The sequence below is a fragment of the Hippopotamus amphibius genome, chromosome 15 (genome assembly GCF_030028045.1).
Source record: "Hippopotamus amphibius kiboko isolate mHipAmp2 chromosome 15, mHipAmp2.hap2, whole genome shotgun sequence".
In the NCBI taxonomy this organism is placed as follows: Eukaryota; Metazoa; Chordata; class Mammalia; order Artiodactyla; family Hippopotamidae; genus Hippopotamus; species Hippopotamus amphibius.
In genome coordinates this window covers 3,175,236-3,195,568 of record NC_080200.1, presented here as the reverse complement: position 1 = coordinate 3,195,568, position 20,333 = coordinate 3,175,236, and the positions used below count along the sequence as shown (strand labels likewise).

Here is a 20,333-nt window from a genome sequence, read left to right as displayed (position 1 = left end):
AAGCGCCGAGTCCTAGCCACTGGACCGCCAGGGAATTCCCAACGGAAGCCCATTTTACAGCCAGAAAGCTGAGGACCAGAGAGGGCCAGGCACACCCAGTGCCACCCAGCCCCGAAAAACCAGCAGCACCGCCTGGCCAGTGTTTGACCTTTATTAGGAGGTGAGGTGGGGAGGAGGGCCCGCCCCAGTACCCACTCCCCTTTGGTGACCCCCGTCAGGAGTTAAGGCTCCAAGCAGCAAGTGAGAGCAGGGCGCCCAACTGAAACAGCGAGGCCTGGAGGTGGCCCCTGAAATCAGCCCGGCTGATGGGCGGTCCGGGGGCCTAGGTGAGGCTGGTGTTGGAGCTGCTGGTGGCACTGCCCCGCTTCTGCAGGCAGCGCACAGAGCTGGGGACCTGCAGGCCCGTCGTCACGTGGAAAGTGCCACACCACACCTGGGGGACAGTGGCAGGGGGGGCAGAGAGGCTCAGCAGTGAAGCCAGCCCTCACGCCAACACCCCCTCTCACCCCTGGGCCGCGGAGGAGACCTCACCGTGAAAGCCGGCAGCAGCGGCTGTGTGAACTTGGCCTTGAAGGTGTGCAGCAGCTGTTTGGTGCGGGCATTGTAGAAGGACAGGAGGCCTGGGGTGGAGGGCAAGAGGGACAGGGGGACCTGTTAGAGGGGTCTGGGCAGAGAGACGGCAGACAGGGTGGTCGGAGAGGTCAGCGGGGGCTCAGGGTCACCTTGGTGGAAGTCACAGTGCACGCCCAGGCAGTCGGGCACGGGGGCGTCCAGCACCTTGGCCTTGTTGGCGTGCTTGGCAGTGAAGCTGACCTGCAGCCAGTTGTTGACGTACAGGCACCAGGACGCGGCCGTCTTGCCCAGCTGCTCGAAGCGGCCCAGGCTGCGGTAGGCCACCCCCACGCCAAACGCCTTGCTGTCCGGCTCATAACGCACCTCCCAGTAATGCTCCCCACCGTCAATCAGCGTGTCCCCTGTAGGGTGGGGCGGGGAGGAGGGACCGGGTAGAATCGGATCCCAGGTGCCCTTTCACAAAGCAGCAGCCAGACCCCAGCTGTTCCTTCCGGATACTCCAGGCTTCCCTAGATAGTCACTAAATCCAGATCCTCTCCAAGACTCAGCTAGATCTCAGCTACTCCCCATGTCCACATCCTCCCCGGACCCTGGATCCAGATTCTTGCTGCCCCAGCTACTCCCTGAGCCAGCTACTCCTTAGCTGCAGCTTCTCCTCCGCCCGCTCCTGCTCTTCTCACTCATCCTCAGAAACCAGCTACTCCCTAACTTTGGCCCCTCCGCCCACCACCTGCCAGATGTCACAGACCACACTGGCTTCCCCATACACCCCGGCCTCTATTTCAAGCTCTTTTTCTGGACGGTGGTGCTTCTCCTAAACTCCAGCTCCTCCTTGGACTCCAGCTTCTCCTTCGCAGGAGCCAATCAGTCCTGCAGCGCTAACCCCTCCTTTCATCCTAGCCATTCTCTCCACTTCTCAGGCTCAGCAACTCCCTGGCTCTTCCACTCACCCTAAGCCACCTCCCCGAGGCCCTGTCTTCCTTCAGCTCCTGCATAAACCCGGCTGTTCCACAGGCAACTGTTCTTTCCAGCTACTCCCCGAGTCTCAGCTACTCCCCAGACCCCAGCAAATCCTCCCTCACGTTCCTGCCCAGCCACTTCCCAGTCCAGAGCACCCAGAAGCTTTGATTCCCCCCAGTAATCCCTCAGCCCCAAATCTCCCCATTCCTCCAGTGTCAGAATAACATGTTATTGGGACCGTTCCCACAGAAGCTTTGTTGATAGCTGCCTCGGTTTCCCCAGCCAAAGGAATTCCCTCCCACCACCCCTGATCAGGGCTCTGCCCAGAGTTCTCTCTCCTCCCATCTTCCCTCCTCCTTACCCAGCACCGTGTAGGACTCAGCTGTGAAGCGATCCCGTCCCCCACGACCTGAGGGCATCCTCTTGGGAGATGGAGTACCTCTGTGGGTGACAGGGAGGGGGAAGTCTCAATTTAGACCTCACCTCTCCCATAGGAGGGCTTCCCTGGTCCACCCCAGCCACCATGAACTTTTCAGCACTCCTTGACTGAATGTGGTTCTTTATATACACCGGGCCTTTCATGTCAGAAAATATCTGTGCCCGTCCTCATCTGGAAAACTCCTATTCAACCATCAAAACCCACTTCAAAGTCTCCTCTCCCTTCATTCACTCTTTGGGCTCCCCCAGCTCCATGTCCCTCCCTCCACCCCAGCCTTGACCACTCTGGGCTCTGTGTGTCCATATCCAGCTTGATCTCCTCCACCAGAGACTCAAGGAGGGGAGGGGGCAGGCTACCTGGCTGGGGAGTTGACGGGAGACGCCGTCCGCCCCTTGCCATCTTTCTCACGGGCTTTGATATCCTGCACCTTCCCGCCCATGGCATCCCACTCCACGGAGAGATCGTCCACTCGCAGGTTCTGGTGGGATGTGGACGCATCCAGGCGGAACATGAACGCTGGGGCCGGGCAGGTGCGGGAGTTACAGAGATGGGGAAACCCGGAGACACAGAGAGAGACAGAGAGAGACAGACAGTGACCAACACAGACCATGACAGGGACAGAGAACAGAAAGAGACAAAGAAACAGAGACTAAGACAGAGAGAGAGAGAAAAACAGACCAACAGACAAAGGTTCAGAGACAGACATATAGAGTCAACAGGCAGAAAGGCACAGAGAGACAAGATGGGGAAGAGTGGACAGGGCAGAACATGTAGCCAGAGGAGTAAAGGCCAAGAGCTTGTTGCCTAAAGGTCTTCCAGGTCTGAAGCCATTTTCAAACAACTGTGCTGCCCTGTGCTTCCACGGGGGATTAATCCCAGGAAAGGGGCCGGGCTACAGCAAGACAGAGTTAAGCTAGATTGCAGAAGGACTTCCTATCCGGACCTGCAAAGGTGTCACTACAGGAGGCTAAGAAATCTGTCTTCAGTACTGATATCCCATTCCCAATTCTATAGAGCACTTAGCTATGTTTTTGGAAGAGAGAGAGAGTGTGTGTGTAAGTGTGTGTGTGTGTGTGTGTGTGTGTGTGTAAACCATCCAGGTATAATGGGATCAACTGTAAATGCAAAGAATAATACCAAGTTTATACCAGACACTCAGGCTAAGGGATATACTGTGGACGGAGCACTGAGCTTCCTGGCAACCAGGGCAAAAAGGGCTACAGAACCCTGATTAGAAGATTCTCATTAGACACCAGTCCCTGGGGCCCTGGGAGTGATGGGTTATGGAGTCACAGCCAGGGGAGGGGTGGGAGCCAGTCACCTGGTGTCTCCAGGGTCACTGGCTCGGAGAACTCGCCTGAAACTGCCTTATTACAGGCCTTCACACGGAAATTCATGTATTTCATGTCAAACTTGAGACCTACGAGGCAACAGAGGAATCTTAACATTGAGCAATAGATTAGAGGCCCCCACGTCCCACAGTAATCCCACCACCCCTCCTTCTAAGGAGCACCTTATAAATGACATCCCTGAGAAACCATCTTTGCCTTCATTCACTTGTGGGGCTATCACTTGGCTCCACCCCCAACCCAGACTGGCCAATCAGGATGCTTTATGGCTCAGTCACACCAATTGGTCCAGGGATAGGCACATGACCCAAACTGGCCAATCAAAATCTGCTCTGAGACTCCAGTATTACAGCAGGCAGAGTCCTTCTTTCCTCTGGGCTGCCCAGCCAGGAGGAAGCTCCTAGTGTGAAAATTTGCCAGTGTGTTGGCAAGCCTCCTGGAGAATGTCGTCCCTTGAGCCAACAAGTGTCAGGAACAGAGCTGAATGAGTCACTTGCTGGAACCCCTGGATCTGGCCACGCCTGGTTCCTTAAAGACTTTTCCTACTACTAGAATATATCCTACCCTCTATTTATATCCTTTTAAATAATTATTATTAATTTCTTCTAATCTTAACAAAATAAAAGCAACTATCAAGCTGTCTTCCCCCTCAAGTAAAACCTCTTTGGAGAGCTGTCCACACCCCCCTCTCGGTTTCCTCACTTCCTCTCCCTCCTCTGGCCTTGTTTGTCCTCATCTTGTGGGATCTCCTGGCTGACCACTCCTTCCTTCACGGGACATTCTCTCCTTGGCAGTCATGGCATTGCCCTCTCCTGCCTGCCCCCACCCTCTGATCGCTCCCCCTGTCTTCTTTGTAGGCTCCTCCGCACCCTCAAATGTCTGGGTGGCTCGGTCTGGGACCCCTACTCATCTCACTCTGCTAACCGTCCCTTCTCACCCTTCAGACACCATCTGTCCACCCACAGCACCCACGGCCCAACCTCTAGCTCAGACCACATGTCCAGTTGCCTCCTGGGTGTTCCCCACAGGATACTCACCCTCTGGGCATCTCAAACAATACCTGGTACTCCCTGCTCTAAAACCTCCCATAGATTCCCTTGCACTCAGGGTAAAGTCCCCGTGCCTCCTCTCCCTTCTCCTTACAGATGTTCCCTCTGCAAACTTAACTAGTTCCAGACACAAAGGCTCAGTGTTCTGGCCTCTGAGCCCTTGATCAGGCTGTTCCTCTGCCTGGAAGTCTGGTCTCCCTTCTTCTCTTCTTAGCTTCAGCCTGGCTGTTACCTCCTCCAGGCTCCCACCCAAGACTGCCTCACTTCGTTGGATCCCCTTCTCTAAGAGTTCTGTGGTTTGCTCAGCAGCGCCATCTACTGCCCCAGAGCTAAGACTACCATCCAGGAGGCTGGGTTTCAGAATCATGAACCCATCTGACTTTTGACTGCGCCTGCCTCAGTTTCCTAGTCTGCCACCGGACAATCATATCCCCCACACCGAGCAGGGTTCACGTGAGGATGAGACGGGTCGCAGAATATAAGTTATAAGCACTTAACCAAAACCTTCCTGTCTTCCAAATAGTCAACGATATAGTAGGTGAACTGCAAATACCCCCATAGTTTATTTACAGAGGTGAGGGATTCAGCTTCCTGCCCTGAGGAATTCACTCACTATGGATTTTGAAAAAGGCCAGAGGGGTACAGGGGATGCATCCGGAAGCCTGTGATGGAGAAGATCTACATGTTGACGGTGGTGGTGGTTACACGAATTTACACGTCGGATAAAACTGCATACGGGATTGCACACGCACACACGAATAACTGCGTGTAAAACTGGCGGAAAGTGAATCAACACTGGAGAATGTACCCACGTCAGCTTCCTGGTTCTGGTATTGAACTCTAGTTATGTAAGCTGCCACTACTGGAGAAAGCTGGGTATAGCCATGCAATGGAATAGCATTCAGCCTTAAAAAGGAAGGAAATTCTGACATAGGTTAGAGCGTAGATGAACCTTGAGGACACGATACTCAGTGACATAAGCCAGACATACTGTATGATGCCACCTATATTAGGTACTTAGAGTAGTAAAAATCACAGGGACCAGAAGTAGCATGGTGGGTGCCAGAGGCTGTGGGGAGGGGAATGGGAGTTAGTGTCTAATGGGGACGGGAGAATTCCCTGGCAGTCCAGTGGTTAGGACTCTGTGCTTTCACTGCTGAGGGTGTGGGTTTGATCCCTGGACAGGCAACCAGGATCCCGCAAGCCATGCGGTATGGTCAGAAAGTTAAATTAAAAACAACAAAAATAAACAAACATAAAACCTGGGCTTCCCTGGTGGCACAGTGGTTAAGAATCTGCCTGCCAATGCAGGCAACACAGGTTCGATCCCTGGTCCAGGAAGATCCCACATGCCGCAGAGCAACCAAGCCCGTGCGCCACAACTACTGAGCCTGCGCTCTAGAGCCCGCAAGCCACAACTGCTGAAGCTCACGTGCCTAGACCCCGTGCTCCACAGCAAGAGAAGCCACCACAATAAGAAGCCCACGCACCTCAACGGAGAGTAGCCCCTGCTCTCTGCAACTACAGAAAGCCCTCGTGCAGCAACGAAGGCCCAACGCAGCCAATAGATTAAAATAAATAAATAAATAAATTTAAAAAAAAAATCTTAAAAATAAAAAGAAACTAAAGGGGACAAAGTTTCAGTTTTGCAAGATGAAAAGTCTGGAGAAGGATGGCGGGGATGAGGGTAGCACAACATCGTGAGTACACGGAACAGCCGGTCTGTACACTTAAGAATGGTTAAGAGGGTGCATTTCACGTTTTGTGTATTTTACCACAATAAAAAAAGATTGGGGGAAACATGGGATGTGTTTATTTTGATTCCCACGCAAAGGATAAGCCAAGAGCTTCTCAGGCCCTCTCGCTGGCTGCTGGCTTTTCTCTCCTGCAATTAGCATCCTCCTTATTAACCATGTATGCTAATTACAGACGAGGAGAAGGCTGATTACAGCCCAAGAGCCATGGAGATAGTTATCTTGTCAGCAAGACTCTCCCTGCCCCTGAGGGTTTCCCCTGGCTCCGGAGGGCTTCTTAGCTCATTAGGGACCCCTGATTTTACCCTCCTTCAGGCCCTCCCCTACCAGCTGGATGGATTTCCCCAGGCTTTCTGCTTTCTTATGACTGCCAAGGAAATCTCCCCACCCCCAAACCAGCTCTACGAGAGGAGGGATTTTCACCCACTTTGCTCACGCACTACTCCAAGGACTACGCTTGGTACGCTGCAGGCACTAAGTCAAAATGACTGAATGAGCACTTCCTAGGTGGTGCAGCAGTTAAGAATCTGCCTGCCGATGCAGGGGACACGGGTTCAATCCCTGCTTCAGGAAGATCCCACATGTCGCGGAGCAACTAAGCCCGTGACCCACAATTATTGAGCCCATGTGCTGCAAGTACTGAAGCCGGCGCGCCCAGAGCCCGTGCTCCACAACAAGAGGAACCATCACAACGAGGAGCCCATGCACCACAATGAAGAGTAGCCCCCGCTTTCTGCAACTAGAGAAACCCGGTGTGCAGCAACAAAGACCCAATAAATAAATTACTTAATTTTAAAAAATGAATGAATGAACAGATGCTGGATGACAGAGATAAGACAGGGATGGAGGATGTCCTGTCTCCTTGTGCTTCACTCAGTTCTCTCAAATGTAAAATGGTGGTGATAAGTACATCCATTACTTGTGGGTAAAATGCTTAGCTCAGAGTAAGCCCTCAACACACGGTGCGGTGGCTGTCACCAGTATTGTTTTCATTGTTGTTATTTCTGCTACTTCCCATCAGCCCAGCCGGGCTGTCTCACACGCCACGCGCCTTGAAGATCGCCTACGAGCCCCAGGTTGACTGATGGGGAAGGCCGCGCTGCCCTTACCGGTCAGGGTGTATTCCATCTGCCGGATGCCTTCGATGACCATCCAGGGCTGGTCCTCCTTGAGGCGAGGCGGGCCCTCAAAGTTGGTCCGCCGATACTCCAGCACGTAGTGGTCAATCTTGTTGTCCTCGTCCGGCATGCGCCACACCAGCGTTACACAGTTATCTGCCACGAGGGACTCGGCCAGGTCGATCACAGGGGCGCTAGGCACTGCCCAGGACCAAGCAGAGAGGGGTGTCAGGGTGGTGCGCCTGCAGGGGCGGGCCTTGCTGTAACCCCGCCCACATAACACCCCTTCTTGGGGGCGGGGCATCCTCCGGATCCCAGTGTTGGGGGCGGGGCCACTCTGGGTTTCTGGGGCCTGAGGGGTGGAATCTCCTCGGGGTTTCACAAAAGGTTGGAGGGTGGGGAAGAGCTTTCTCGGGGTTCAACCAACCAATGGCTGCGCCTTCTCTGGATTCCACCATTTGGAGGTAGAACATTTACAGAATGCTACCAATGGGGGGTGTGGCCTCCTCGAGACTCCACCCCCTGGTGGGTGGGGCTTCTTCAAGGCTCTGCCACAGGGTGGAGCTTCCTCGTGGCTCCACCCACTGGGGGGTGGGAATTCTCAGGGCTCCACCCCAGGGTGGGGCCTCCTCGGGTTTCCACAAATGGCTGTCAGCCTTACTCTAGGCCTTGTCTCACGGGCCCTCAGACTCCCCCACCATTTCCCTGCAATCTTGGCCCTCCAGTGAGTTCCCTTCTCACCAGGCAGGAACGTAAGTGCCTGTAGCATCCTCCTCTCCTGTGCAAAGTCCACCATGAGGTGACTCATGTTGTCGCTGACCTTGGCTTTCAATGACAGCCGGAAGGCGGGGGCCATTGTCACACTGCAGGGAAGGAGGTGGAGGCAGCCTGCACACTGCAGGGAAGGAGGTGGACGCCCAGGCCTAGTCCTCTGAGGTGTGTGTCGGGGGAACCCTCCCCCTCGTTCCCGTCCAGCGCTCTGGGCCGAGGGACCCTCACCTGGGCGTTCCCACCTTCACAACAGGGGTGGGGCAACGGGTGGGAGCCAGGGCCCAGCATCTTACCCATCTTTGATCTGCTTGGCAGCCTAGAAAGAGGGACAGAATAAAATTCAAGGAATTGTATTGACGGAATCAGACAGCCAATACACAGACAGGAAGACTGAGGCCCAGCCGGGTGTCCATGTGTCAAAGTGCCCCACCACTGGGGCAGAAAACCTTGGTCGTGCCCTGAAGGGATAGGGGGGCAAAGACAGGCTCCCACCCCCACCTCCCTCCCAGTGCTCAGTACATACAGTTAGCTGATTTAGCAAATAAAAATACAGGATGCCCAGCTGTTTGCATTTCAGATAAACAATAAATGATGTTTTTAGTATAAGTAGGTCCCATCCAATATTTCAGACACACATGCTAAATATTGCATATGACATATTACTAAAAAAATATTTGTTGTTAAATTTGAATTTCAGATAAATAATGAATAAGTAGTTCAGTGTAACTATCTCCCATGCAACACTTGGGAAATACTTATACTAAACATTTGCATGAAATATACTTATACTAAAAACTTTATTCGTTCTTAAATTTGAATTTCAGATCAACCACGAAGATCTTTTTTTAGTGTCTTTCCCATGTGATCTTTGGGATGTACGTAGACTGAATATTGCATGGGCCATACTTAGACTGAAAAATTACTCATGGTTGATCTGAAATGCAAATGTCACTGGTATCTTGTGTTTTATCTGACAGCCCTATCAATCTGGTTTCAGAGGCACCCACCTGAGGAAAGACCTCTCTGTCTGTGGTCTGCAGAGTCTGGTTGGCCGTCTCCAGAAGCTCCTCAGAGCTCTCCAGGGCTCGGGTGCAGGCAGCCAGCTGGTTCTGAAGGTGGCATGGCACCGAGAGAAGAGACACCACCTCACTCCACTGCTTCAAACCTTCCCAGGGTTCCCCACTGCCTTCAGGATCCAGGGTACCATGCCCTTCTCCAACTCCAGGTGGGAGAGGGAGGCTGGAGGGAGGTTGGACCTCTCTGCGGGCAGGGCATCAGAACCACCTGGGCATCCCTTCCCCAGGAAGGCACATGCCCAGGCCACACCTGAGCCCGGGGCTCCACATTCCCCAGAGATGGGAATCTGGGGTGTTAGGAGGTTGCCCAGGAGATGCTGGTGCAGCCCCAGTGACCCCACCTTGGAATCTGAGACCCCAGGGGAGCCATGGGTGGTGTTTGGCAAGGGGTGATACCCTCAGATCTGGGGCACCAGTGGGAAGGGCTTAAAATTGGAAGTGCTGGATGAGGACAGGTGGGGAGGAACTGCCAGATGTAGGGGTGGGGCTGCAGCAATGGAGAGGAGGGGTGGATGGGAGAGGGGATTAAGAGGGAGAGCAGGTGGGTGGGGGATTGATAGGTCATGGCCAAGGAGGGGGCTGGAAAGAGCCCAGGGAAAAGAGGAGGTGTTGGGACTTCCCTGCTGGCGCAGTGGTTAAGAATCCTCCTGCCAACGCAGGGGACACGGGTTCGATCCCTGCTCCAGGAAGATCCCACATTGCTGCGGAGCAACGAGGCCTGTGCGCCACAACTACTGAGCCTGTGCCCTAGAGCTCGTGAGCCACAACTACTGAGCCTGTGTGCCACTACTGAAGCAGCGTGCCTAGAGCCTGTGCTCTGCAACAAGAGAAGCCACCGCAATGAGAAGCCCACGCACCGCAACGAAGAGTAGCCCCTGCTCGCCACAACTAGAGAAAGCTGGTGTGCAGCAATGAAGACCCAACACAGCCAAAAAAGAAAAGAAAAAGCAGGTATGGCAGATACCACGGGAGGGTCTGGCTCTAGACACTAGAGACACACTTGGGAGGCATCTCCTGGAAGGGGCACGGCAGCAGGAGCTGGTTTGGAGGAAGATGCTGAGGCCAGCTGGGCTCTGCTGACTGTGAGGGGTGCGACGGGGGATGGCGTCTTGGTGGGGATTCGGGAGAACCCCACCATGCGCACACGCGCACACACACGCACACACCTGCAGCTCGTAGGTGCGACTGGCACGGTCCTGCTTTATCTTCATAAGCATGCCCTCCTTCAGCTCCTCCAGGACGGAGAAGAGGGACTGGAACTCGGCTTCCAGGTCCTCCTGCACCTTGGCTGAGTTGGCCTTGGAGAGACATTGTGCGGTCAGAACGGCCAGGATTGGCAAAGCCGGGGCTCAGATGGGGAAACAGGCCTGGCCGTGGCAGCCTGGCCCAGAGTCCCATCAGCACGTTAGCTCCTATGGCTGCCCCTCCCACCTTCCCTGCTGGGGTGGGGGGTGCCTTCCTCACCTCCACGTTTAGCAGCATCTGCTTGAGGGAGTAAATGAAACTCTGAATCTCTTCATTTTTCACAGCCAGTGTCGTGATGATCTTCCGCAGAGCCTCCTGCCCCCAGGGAAGCACTCACATAGGTAAGCCCCTCAGCCTGGCCAGGCTCCCCGACCTGAGGCTCCCCATTCTGCCCTCCAGGCATCCAGGGAGGGGATGTGGGGGCCGCTGTGTCAGGGAGTTTGGACACCCGCCAACAGCAGGCCCTGGGCGGAGCTCCCTCAGGGAGCAGGCAGGCATTGGGCACTCTGAGCACACCCATTTCACAGGGGAGGAAACTGAGGCTCTGAGAGAGCTTCTCAGGAAGGGACAGATCCTGATCCCCAGCCAGGTCTGCCTGAGCACAAAGCCTTCAACCAGGTACCTACATCCTGAGGGTGGGGCATGACAGGGTGAGGGGATAGCTTGGGGAAAGAAACCCCAGAGGAAGAGGATGTCTGCAGACCATGGGCTCATCTGGGGAAAAGGATTAGCAAGGAGAAAGGAGGTACCTGAGGAAGAGGTGAGAGAGACCAGGTAAGTGGAGAAAGGCAAGGAGGCCTGGTGGAGGGGATGCGGGAGGGAAGGAGGCCACGTGGGAGGATGCTGCTGGGGCCTGTACCCCTAACCCAAACCTCCGACGGGTCCTTTTCCTGGGGGCGCTGGATTGGTGGGGTCACCTGTGCTGAGCTGGCGGGGCGTCCTGCGAGGCGGGGCGGGGCGGGGGCCGGGACACCTGGTCCGCAGTCCCGGGTGGAAGGCGTGGGGGAAGGAGTCAAGGCTGGGTCCAGGATACTGGGCGGGCGTGGGGGACACGGGGGGATGCTCCTGAACCCAGGCCAAGATGATGTGGTGTCGTGGCGAGGGTGGGGGGGGGGGGCTGCGTCCAGAATGGGGGCTAGATCCGGGCGCGGTTGCGGCGGGGTGGGGCTTGGCCGCAGAGCAGCTGAGGCGGGGGGCGGGGAGGGCTCTGCGGCATCACTTGGTCCCCTCTCTTGTCCACCCCCGCCGCGGGCCCCGCCCCGCCCCTCCCCGCCCCGGTCTTACCCTTTGGTCCTCCATGGCTGCAGCCCAGGTCGTCCCCGGCCCGGCCCGCGGGCCCCACTCGCTCTTCTAGTCCCCAAGCTGCCTTTGCCGCTGCCGGTAGCCAATGGCCCGCCGAGCCCTCGCCGCCGCCGCCGCGCCCCCAGTCAGCGCTCCATCACTGGCCGCAGCGCGCAGGCGCGCCCCTCGCTGCAAGCTGGGAAATGTAGTCCTTCTTGCGCCGGGGTCGCCGAGAGCCGAGACCCCCAGAGCCTGGGTCATACCAGGCAACATTGCTAATGATGCCTGAGCTGGAGAGAGACTGGAACTCGAAGGCGGGATGCCTGGGTTGGACTGCCGTGTGACCCTGAGCCTATCCCTAGTCCTAGTGCCTCAATCTCCCCACTCTTTGACCCACACAACTTCTCAGCTGCCACTCAGACTGGAATTCCACCGCAAATCCCCCTCCCGCCACAACCTGTCCTGGAGATCTGGCCCCTGACTACTCATGCCTTGCATTTACTGAAAAGACAAAGTCTTTTGCCAAAGCAGATGTTCAGCTTCCAATGCTGCCTTTCCCTCCCTACATCACAACCGAACTCCTATGCATCCTACAAAGCCCCACTCTCTCACATCTCCCCCAGAAGCCTCTCTACCTGCTTAGAATCCATAGGGCTGGAGGAGGCTCTGTGTATCTCCTGAGGGAGTGTGGGCAGAGCACCACCACAGGGGCCTCCCTGTGGTTGACAGGAACAATTCGGCCAAGAACACTGACTCTTCTTTCTGGTTGAAAAAAAGGAGGTCACACTGTGGTTGGGGGTGAGACATTGAGGCCTGGGAGTCTTCCTCCTCCTCCGAGGGTAGGTACTGCCAGCCATGGGGTGATGGGTGCAGGGCTGGGAGAAAGTCCAGAGCCTATGAACCCCCTCAGCTGGGTCCCCAAAATTCTCCACAGGCTGTGGGAGCAGGAGAACCCCCCCTACCTGCTGTGGGACTCAAAGCCATTAGCAGAAACGTAATGGCTTTGATTAGCAGAAACCCCAGAGGAAGATATCTTGGGGGCAGAATAACGGAGGCTGGGATTCTGCCATTCCATCCCCTGCTTGGGCCTCTGCCACTGGTTTCCCTCCCCCATCTTTGCCTCACCTGCCCTTCAACGTGTCTCCCCCCTCCCCCCACCGCCGCCGCCTGCAGCCTAGGTATGTTTATGTAATCTTTTAGAAAGATTTTCACATCACATATGCATACTGTCTTTCAGATTAAAAAAAAAAAAAGCTTCGGGGAAACTGAGGCACGAGATGACAGGAAGTGGAACCCCAAGCAGCAGTGGCCACCGGACGTCTGCCGGCTGGCCCGGGTGTCACATATACCTCTGTGGTGGGGGCGGAGTGTCACATATGCCTCTGTGGCAGGAAGTCTGTCACATAGGAGGGGGAGAGGGGGTGGCGGGGAGCCAGCCGGGAGAGGGGGGCCTGATGGGCCAGGAATGGGGTCCCTGGGCATGGTGCTGGTCCTCCTGGTGCAGTTCTGGGGTGAGTACTTGTGCCTCCCTCCGCTCAGCCCCCATCCTGTGGTGACCTATCAATCACCCCAGGTGCCTACCCCTCCTGCTCAGAGCCCCTCGAAACCTTCGTCTCTCCGCTCTGCTGAATAGGCCCCGTCTCTCTCCCCGATACTCAGAATTTTACAAGGCTTGGCGGCTTCTAGCAAGGATCCCCAGAGGGGCCCGGAGGATAAAATTCACACAGTGACCTGCATACGAGTCTTGCGTGACTGGGCTCCGCTGGCCTCTCTCATCTCCGCTGGCCTCTGCATGCCCTCTCTCCCCCGTGGCCAGCCTGCTGACTCTTCCCTGATTTTTCTTTTTTTTTTAATCCCAACACATCACGCTTGATCCCATCTCCAGGCCTTTGCACCTGCTGTTCCCTCTGCTTGGAATACTCTTCCCTGGACCTCCTCTCTCTAGTGTCAACTGCAACTGCACCCCCAAATACCAGGAACTCAAAGCGGGGTCTAACAGGCACCCCAGACTTCTCATGGTCAAGTCTTCTGTTTCTTTCCCCTCCAGTCCTACTTCTCCCTCGGTGTTCCCCATCTTGGCCCAAAGCCTGCACCATTCACAAAGCCCCTCAGGCTAAAACCTTGGAAATCTGCCACTTTCCCTCTTTCCCTCTCTCCCAATTCGGTTCTTCTTGTAGTTCTTCTGGGGGCAACTTTCAAAATCTATTCAGACTGTGACCACTTCTTTCCAGGGTCTGGCCTCCATCACTGGTCTCCTGGACCCTTATTTCCTGTCCGCCCCAATCTCCCTGTGGCAAAGTCTATTCTTACCATGGCAGTCGGGGGGTGATCTTTTTAAAACTTAAATTGGACCACATTTCCTCCCCGCTCCCCTGGTTTCCCATCACACTTAGGTTAAAAGGTAAACTGCTCCCCTTTCCCCACCCCCACCTCCCTACCTCCGCCACACCCCACCCCCATGGCCTGCAGGCCTCGAATAAGCCATCGCCTACTGACTTCTCTGATCCCACTTCCTCCCTCTCTCCCCCTCACTGCTCTGCTCCAGCCACGGGGGGCCTCCTCGCTGTTCCTGCGACTCACCAGGCACTGGACGGCCTCAGGACTTTTGCACAGCCCGTGCCCTCTGTCTGGAGTGCTCTTCCTCCATATCTTCCTTCCTTCCCATGACTGACTACTTTCACCATTCAGATCCCTGCTCAAACGTCACCTCCTCCGAGAGGGCTTCCCTGACCACCTTCTATAAGTAGATCCTCTCACTTCGTCCTTACCCTCTATTGCCACTCCCCGTTCCTTTCCTCTATCACGATTCTCATTTCATGACTTCCTGTGTCTCTCTCCCCACAGACCCTCAGCTCCACAAGGGTAGGGATTCTTGTCTATCTTGTTTACCTCTGTATGTGTGTTCCACAGTGTCCAGGACAGGGTCTGGCACACACGAGGCAATATCTGTGTGGCTGAGAAGTGGACACGTCATAGAGTCCACCTTGAAATCTTACAAGGGGCAAGAGACTTAGACCCATTTCACAGATGAGGCCACTGAGCCCCAGCAAGAAGTGACCTTGCAAAGATCACACAGACAGCAAGCTTTCAGAGTTTTCCTGCCTCATCCCTGTGGACAGGCTAGGGGAGTAAGTCACACACACACACACACACACACACACACACACTGAAAAAGGCCTCGCTCACCTCTTCTGTCCCCCAGCCCTGCAAGGAGCCACAGGCCTGAGTGTGCAGCAGGCACCCAAATTGCTGCAGGTGAGGCAGGACAGCCAGGTGACCTTGACCTGCCAGGTGGTGCAGGCCCAGGCCTGGGAGCGGCTCCTCGTCGAGTGGACCAAGGATGGCGGCGTCTTGTGTCAGACAAACATCATCAATGGCAGTCTCAGCGTGGTTGCCTGCGGGCCTCGGGGCCGGCTCTCCTGGCGGCCGCCTGGCAATCTCACCCTGCAGCTGGACCGCGTGAGCCTCAATGACAGTGGGCTCTACCTGTGCTTGGCGACCCTGGAGATCCCTGACTTGGAGGAGGCCCGGGGCAATGGGACGCAGCTCCTGGTGGAGACAGGTATGAGAGCATGTGGGGGCAAGCTGGGGACTTGGAGCTTCTAGATATCTTAAGACTCTAGACTCTCAAACTCCTAGAAACATAAATTCTCCAAATCAGATTCCTAGGAACAGAAAGTCTGCAGATGCAAGAATTTTGTAGACAGTCTCTGCTGCAAGGACTCCACTCTGCCCTAGCAGCGTGAAAGTCACCAGGGACATACCTACAGGAATGGGCGGGCCTGGGTGCCAATGAAACTTTATTTGAAAAAACAGGCAGCGGGCCAAATTTGACCAGCAGGGCATGGTTTGCTGAGCCCTATTCCAAGATATCACAATCGTAAAGACTCCTGAATCATACATAATCCTGGATTCTGATTCAAAACAATCCCATACAACATGTTATTCAAGTACATCCTACACACAGAGAAATGCACACACCATAAGCAGCCAGCTCGGTGGATGTCTTAGTCCATTCGGCCGCTGCTGTAACAAAACACTACAGACAAGGTGGCTTATAAGCCACAGATTTATTTCTCAGAATTCTGGAGACTGGAACTTCAAGATCAAAGCACCAGCAAGGTCGTGTTCTGGTGAGAATCCTCTTCCTGCTTCATAGCCTGCACCTTCTAGCTGTGTCCTCCCACGGCAGAAGGGGCCAGGGAGCTCTCTGGGGTCTCCCTTTCTTGCTTTGGCTGCGCTGCGCAGTATGTGGGATCTTAGTTCCCCGACCAGGGATCCAACCTGCGCCCTCTGCATTGGACGCGTGGAGTCTTAACCACTGGAGCCCCAGAAAAGTCCCGTGGGAGCCCTTCTGTAAGAGCACTAATCCTACTCGTGAAGGCTCCTATCCTTATGATCTAATCACCTCCCAAAGGCCCCGACCTCCAGTTACCATCATATTGGGGGTTAGGATTCAACATATGAATTTTGGAGGGATGTATGCAAACCATAGCAATGGACTCTCACAACCTGAACACACTTGGGTACCCACCACCCTGCTCAACACACATGATCTGTCTCCTCGTAGATGCCCTCCTCATGCCCCTCCCCCCACCATCCTGACTTCTAACAGCATAAATCTGTTTTAACCGGTTTCCTATTTTACTTAAACGGAATCACAGAGTATATTCTGTCTCTGACCTCTTTCACTTAACGTGACGTCTGGACGATTCCTCCGCGTCAGTGCCTGGAGCAGTGACACACCCCTTTCCCTTGCTGGAGAGCGGCCCCCATCACCACCGACCAATCGAACTTGCTACTGATGGCCATTTGGGCAGCTTCTGGGTTTTGGCTATTATGAACAAAAGCTGCTGTGAACAATCTAGAACTTGTCTTATGGTCAGCATATAGACACATTTCTGTTGTACCGAGGACAATTCTAGCACCTCAAATCACAAAATAGAATCTTGCAGTTCTAGAATCCTAGGGACATACATTCTCAGCTCTTAGAATTATAGCATATGTTCCCCATGGGGACTGCCACTCCTAAGGGAGCAAAAAATTGGTTCTTGGGAGAAAAGAAAATCTTACTCTTTTTTATATATAAACCATAGATAGGCAGACAGCTCATAAACAGATTTACAGCTTATCTGTGATATTAACATTTCATGGGGGAACAAATTAAGGTTTTTAAAAAGTCTCCTTAGGGGAGTGATCATGAAAAAAGGTTGAGAAACACAGAAATTAAGGATGGAAGATTCTAGAATCTTAGAATGGTACTGTCTTAAATACTTTAAACAGGTAAACTCTTAGAATTTTGCCATCACAGAGTGCGTAAGGGCAGAGAATTCAAGAATTCCAGAATCCAGAATTGAAAGCCATTGGCTCTCGGGAATTCCCTGGTGGTCCAGTGGTTAGGACTCCATGCTTCCACTGCAGGGGGCATGGGTGCAGCCAAAAAAAAGAAAGAAAGAAAGAAAGAAAGCCATTGACTCATAAGGCTGGAAGAAATTTCTAGATCAGCTTAGCCAGCTGCCTCGTTTTACAGCAGATAAAGCTGAGGCCCAGTGAGGGCCAAGACACGTCCAGCCATGCACACAAGCTGGGGATGCAGCCAGCTTTCTCCAGCGCCCAGGTCGCACATTTCCTCCACTCTGAATGACACCTCCTTGTGGGTCAAACCCTGCATAGTTTGCAAGTTGACCCAATGGGGTCCTGCTCTCTCCGTGGTTCCTGAGGGCCTTGGGCACATGCGCAGCTCCTATCATTCAGAATGAAGCACCACACAGGCTCCCAGCCCCAAGAGACGCCCATTTCTCTCCAGCTGGCAGGACCCGCCCACTGCCTGCCTCCTGGGCGGTATGTTATGGCTGTCCTGCCTGCCCCCCACCCCTCCAGTGATGAGGGGGCCAATTACCAATTAGCAAAGGCACCAGGCAGTGAGTTGTCGGCAGCTGTGAGGGAGCCAGAGTGGGCGGGCAGAGGTCCAGCTCTGCACAGCCGGCTTCCCCACCCCTGAACAGCTGCTTGGAACTCCCCGGGGACCACTGCTAACTTTAGACCCTGCAAGAGGAAGGGGTTGGGGGCTCTGGATCTCGTCTTAGTCACAGGAGAAGGCGCCTTTGGCTGGGGTTCATGTCAATTATGCAGACCTGAAAGCTCATCCACATTCTGCCATTCGCTTGCTGTGTGACCTTGGGCAAGTGACTTGATCCTTCTGTGCCTGTTTCCTTAGGTGAATTTAAAGTGATTATATCTAGAGTTTATTATAGGGTCTGGAACATAATAAGTCCTCAGTAAACGTAAGTGGTTATTATTGTGTCTGTGATGCTGATTATTCAGCAAGACTCAAAACTTCAGGCCCGTGTAAGTTTTTTGTTTTTTGTTTTTTTTCTTTCTGAAACAGGGAAGGGAGGGGGAAGCTGAGGGGAGCAACGCCTTTGTTCAAAGCAGGGTGCAACTGCTGCCTGGGTGTGTGACTCCAGGCAAGTGACTCAGGCTCCCTGAGGCTTAGTTTTCTTTAAAAAACAAACAAAAAAACATTTATTTATTTGTTTTGGCTGTACCGGGTCTTAGTTGCGGCATGCGGGCTTCTCAGTTGCGGCATGCCTGCAGGTTCGAGTTCCTCGACCAGGGACCCGGGCCCCCCTGCGGTGGGAGCGCAGAGTCTCGGCCACAGGACCACCAGGGATGTCCCAAAGCTCAGTTTTCTTCTATGTAAAATGGGATTGACACCGTGTAGAGGCTCGACAAATAGGAGCCGTGAGGACGGTGGGTTCTGTGATCAGGATGATGGAGCTCATGGTGGGGTTGGTGAGGTTCCTGGCGAAGATGGTGGCGCTCAGAATGAGGGTGACGGGGCTCACGTTCAAGGTGATGGGACAGGCTGGCGATGATGAGGCTGGGATGGGAACGGTGGGCCCTATGATGGTAGCAGTGCGGCTCACGACAGGGCTGGTGGAGCTCATGATGAGAAAATCCCGCTGGCAGTTATTTCACGATAACGCAGCAAGCGAGGAATGATTAGTCTCCTTTTCCCCAAAGGGGAAACAGGGTCAGAGCAAGTACCTACCTGAACTCACACAAGATGGCAGGGACAAGAACCCTGAGACCCTGCACAGGGGCTTTTACCCTGAAGGGGGTGCAGGAAGCTGGACTCGAAGGTGAGCTCCCCTGAGATGTAGGTTTCTTCTCTGCAGACGGCTGGCTACAGAACCCGAGCTTTTCAGGTGAGCTCCGCCCACGTGTCCCTCCTGCAGCCCCGCCCCGCCCCGCCCCCTGTGCCCCGCCCCTCGCCATACCGCCCACAATCCCCACCCCCACTCCCCAGGACTCTCCATCGCGCTGCTGGTGACGGGCGCCGTGGCCGCGGCCGCGTTCGCTCTGGGCGCCGGAATCTGGGGCCGCCACCGCTGCCGGAACAGGGACGCAGGTAAGGAACCGCGCGCAGGTAGGTAGCCGCGCGGAGGACGGACGGTTCCCACGAGCATCGCCATCCTCTGGCGACCCCGCTCCCGCCCCCGCGTGGCGGACGCGGGAACTGCAGCTGCAGTTCTAACTGATATCTGACCCTTTTTGGAACAAGCGAGGGAGAGGCTGGGGGGCAGAGAAGGGGAATACGCGGGGAAGGCTGGCCCCTACACCCATGTTTTTCAGAAGCATAGGCAAAGCCCCCAGAAAGTGGGCTGGAGAGGGCCAGGCTCTCTTAAGTGACCGTCCCCGCTTGGTATCATACCCACCTCCTTCCAATGCAGGGAATCCACTCTACAGCAACGTCCTCTACCGGCCCCGGAGGGCCCCAAGGAAGAGTGAGGCATGGCCTGTGGAGGGGAAGGCACTGGACATCCCCGGCAAGAATCCGAAGGCCCAAAGCTTCTATTCGATCTCTTTCCCTCGGCCCCCCACCCCCAAGCCGCATCTGGCTCCCAAATCTTGCCCCAGCCCCAGGCCCAGTCACCCCATCGCTGCAGCTGGAGTCTCTCCTGGCCCAGGCTCTTCTGGACAGGCGAGGCCAAGAGGGTTCCTTGAAGTGGGAAGAGGACTCAGAACCCCCAGAGACCCAGAGAGGACCCCCCCAGGGGCTATATAAAGATGTGACTTATGCCAAGAGGATCACATAGTCCAGTAGTACCTCCTGAGATCCCCGCCCCACGTCCTCATTTCTGTGAGACTGGACCTCTCCCTTGCCCCCACAACACCCAATAAAGGCTCACGAAGAAAGCAAAGCCAGAATTTGTGGCAATTTGGGAGTGCTAAAGAGATGTGAAGAGTCATCGGGGCGGGGGGTGGAGGCCTCAGAGGGCCACTGTGGTGAGGGGGCTCTTTGAGGACTCCCAAGGTTTCCCCCTCTTATCCTTGGAGGGACATGTCCAGTTAGCAGAGAAGTGATGCCCCCCGCTTCAAAACAGTGCCCGGAGCTGGATGCACACCACCCCCTCCCCGGCTCCCCAGCTGGTATCTCCCCCGAAGCAGGCTTGGAGCTGGGGGGGTGAGGGGGGAGATCGGGGCTTCCTGGCATCTATTGGCCCCCAGGGTCTCCTGCCCGACTGTCACCTTGAAGTGACACCAGCTGGGCCTGGCTCCCCTCCCCCACTTCTGCTGTTTCCATGGGGACAGATGTCCTTTCGGCAGCAGCATCAGCCCGTGGCCGCCTGCCTGGGATAGGGAGGCGGGGCGGGGTGGGGGCAGGGTTGGCCTGAGAGCCTCACCCCCTCGGTTTCTCCATCTTTTTAATCT

The 20,333-nt window shown here is 55.1% G+C and overlaps 2 protein-coding genes across 2 annotated transcripts; one reads left to right on the top strand and one right to left on the bottom strand.

The window, feature by feature from the left end:
* Window positions 1-131: 131 nt before the first annotated feature.
* Window positions 132-11,766, bottom strand: FSD1 (fibronectin type III and SPRY domain containing 1). The gene is made up of 13 exons (XM_057709238.1): window positions 11,619-11,766; window positions 10,554-10,649; window positions 10,256-10,387; window positions 9,021-9,122; window positions 8,307-8,329; window positions 7,984-8,105; window positions 7,234-7,443; window positions 3,294-3,392; window positions 2,329-2,488; window positions 1,895-1,974; window positions 723-974; window positions 532-620; window positions 132-433 (listed from the first exon to the last, which is right to left on the bottom strand). The coding sequence occupies exons 1-13, from the start codon at window positions 11,631-11,633 to the stop codon at window positions 323-325; spliced, it is 1,491 nt and encodes a 496-aa protein (XP_057565221.1). The 5' UTR covers window positions 11,634-11,766; the 3' UTR covers window positions 132-322.
* A 1,282-nt stretch (window positions 11,767-13,048) lies between these two features.
* TMIGD2 (transmembrane and immunoglobulin domain containing 2) lies at window positions 13,049-19,791 on the top strand. Its single transcript, XM_057709239.1, has 5 exons — window positions 13,049-13,126; window positions 14,818-15,177; window positions 18,797-18,826; window positions 18,928-19,029; window positions 19,352-19,791. Exons 1-5 carry the CDS (start codon window positions 13,081-13,083, stop codon window positions 19,684-19,686), a joined length of 873 nt encoding a protein of 290 aa, XP_057565222.1. The 5' UTR covers window positions 13,049-13,080; the 3' UTR covers window positions 19,687-19,791.
* The last annotated feature ends 542 nt before the right edge of the window (window positions 19,792-20,333 follow it).

Coding starts and splice junctions, on each gene's coding strand:
- FSD1 (XM_057709238.1), bottom strand. Junction 9,123..10,255: donor GTCGCACCTACGAGCTGCAG/GTGTGTGCGTGT, acceptor TGCCACCTTCAG/AACCAGCTGGCTGCCTGCAC. Junction 2,489..3,293: donor AGTGACCCTGGAGACACCAG/GTGACTGGCTCC, acceptor GCCCGGCCCCAG/CGTTCATGTTCCGCCTGGAT.
- TMIGD2 (XM_057709239.1), top strand. CDS start 13,081: ATGGGGTCCCTGGGCATGGTGCTGGTCCTCCTGGTGCAGTTCTGGG. Junction 18,827..18,927: donor ACAGAACCCGAGCTTTTCAG/GTGAGCTCCGCC, acceptor CCCACTCCCCAG/GACTCTCCATCGCGCTGCTG. Junction 19,030..19,351: donor CTGCCGGAACAGGGACGCAG/GTAAGGAACCGC, acceptor CTTCCAATGCAG/GGAATCCACTCTACAGCAAC.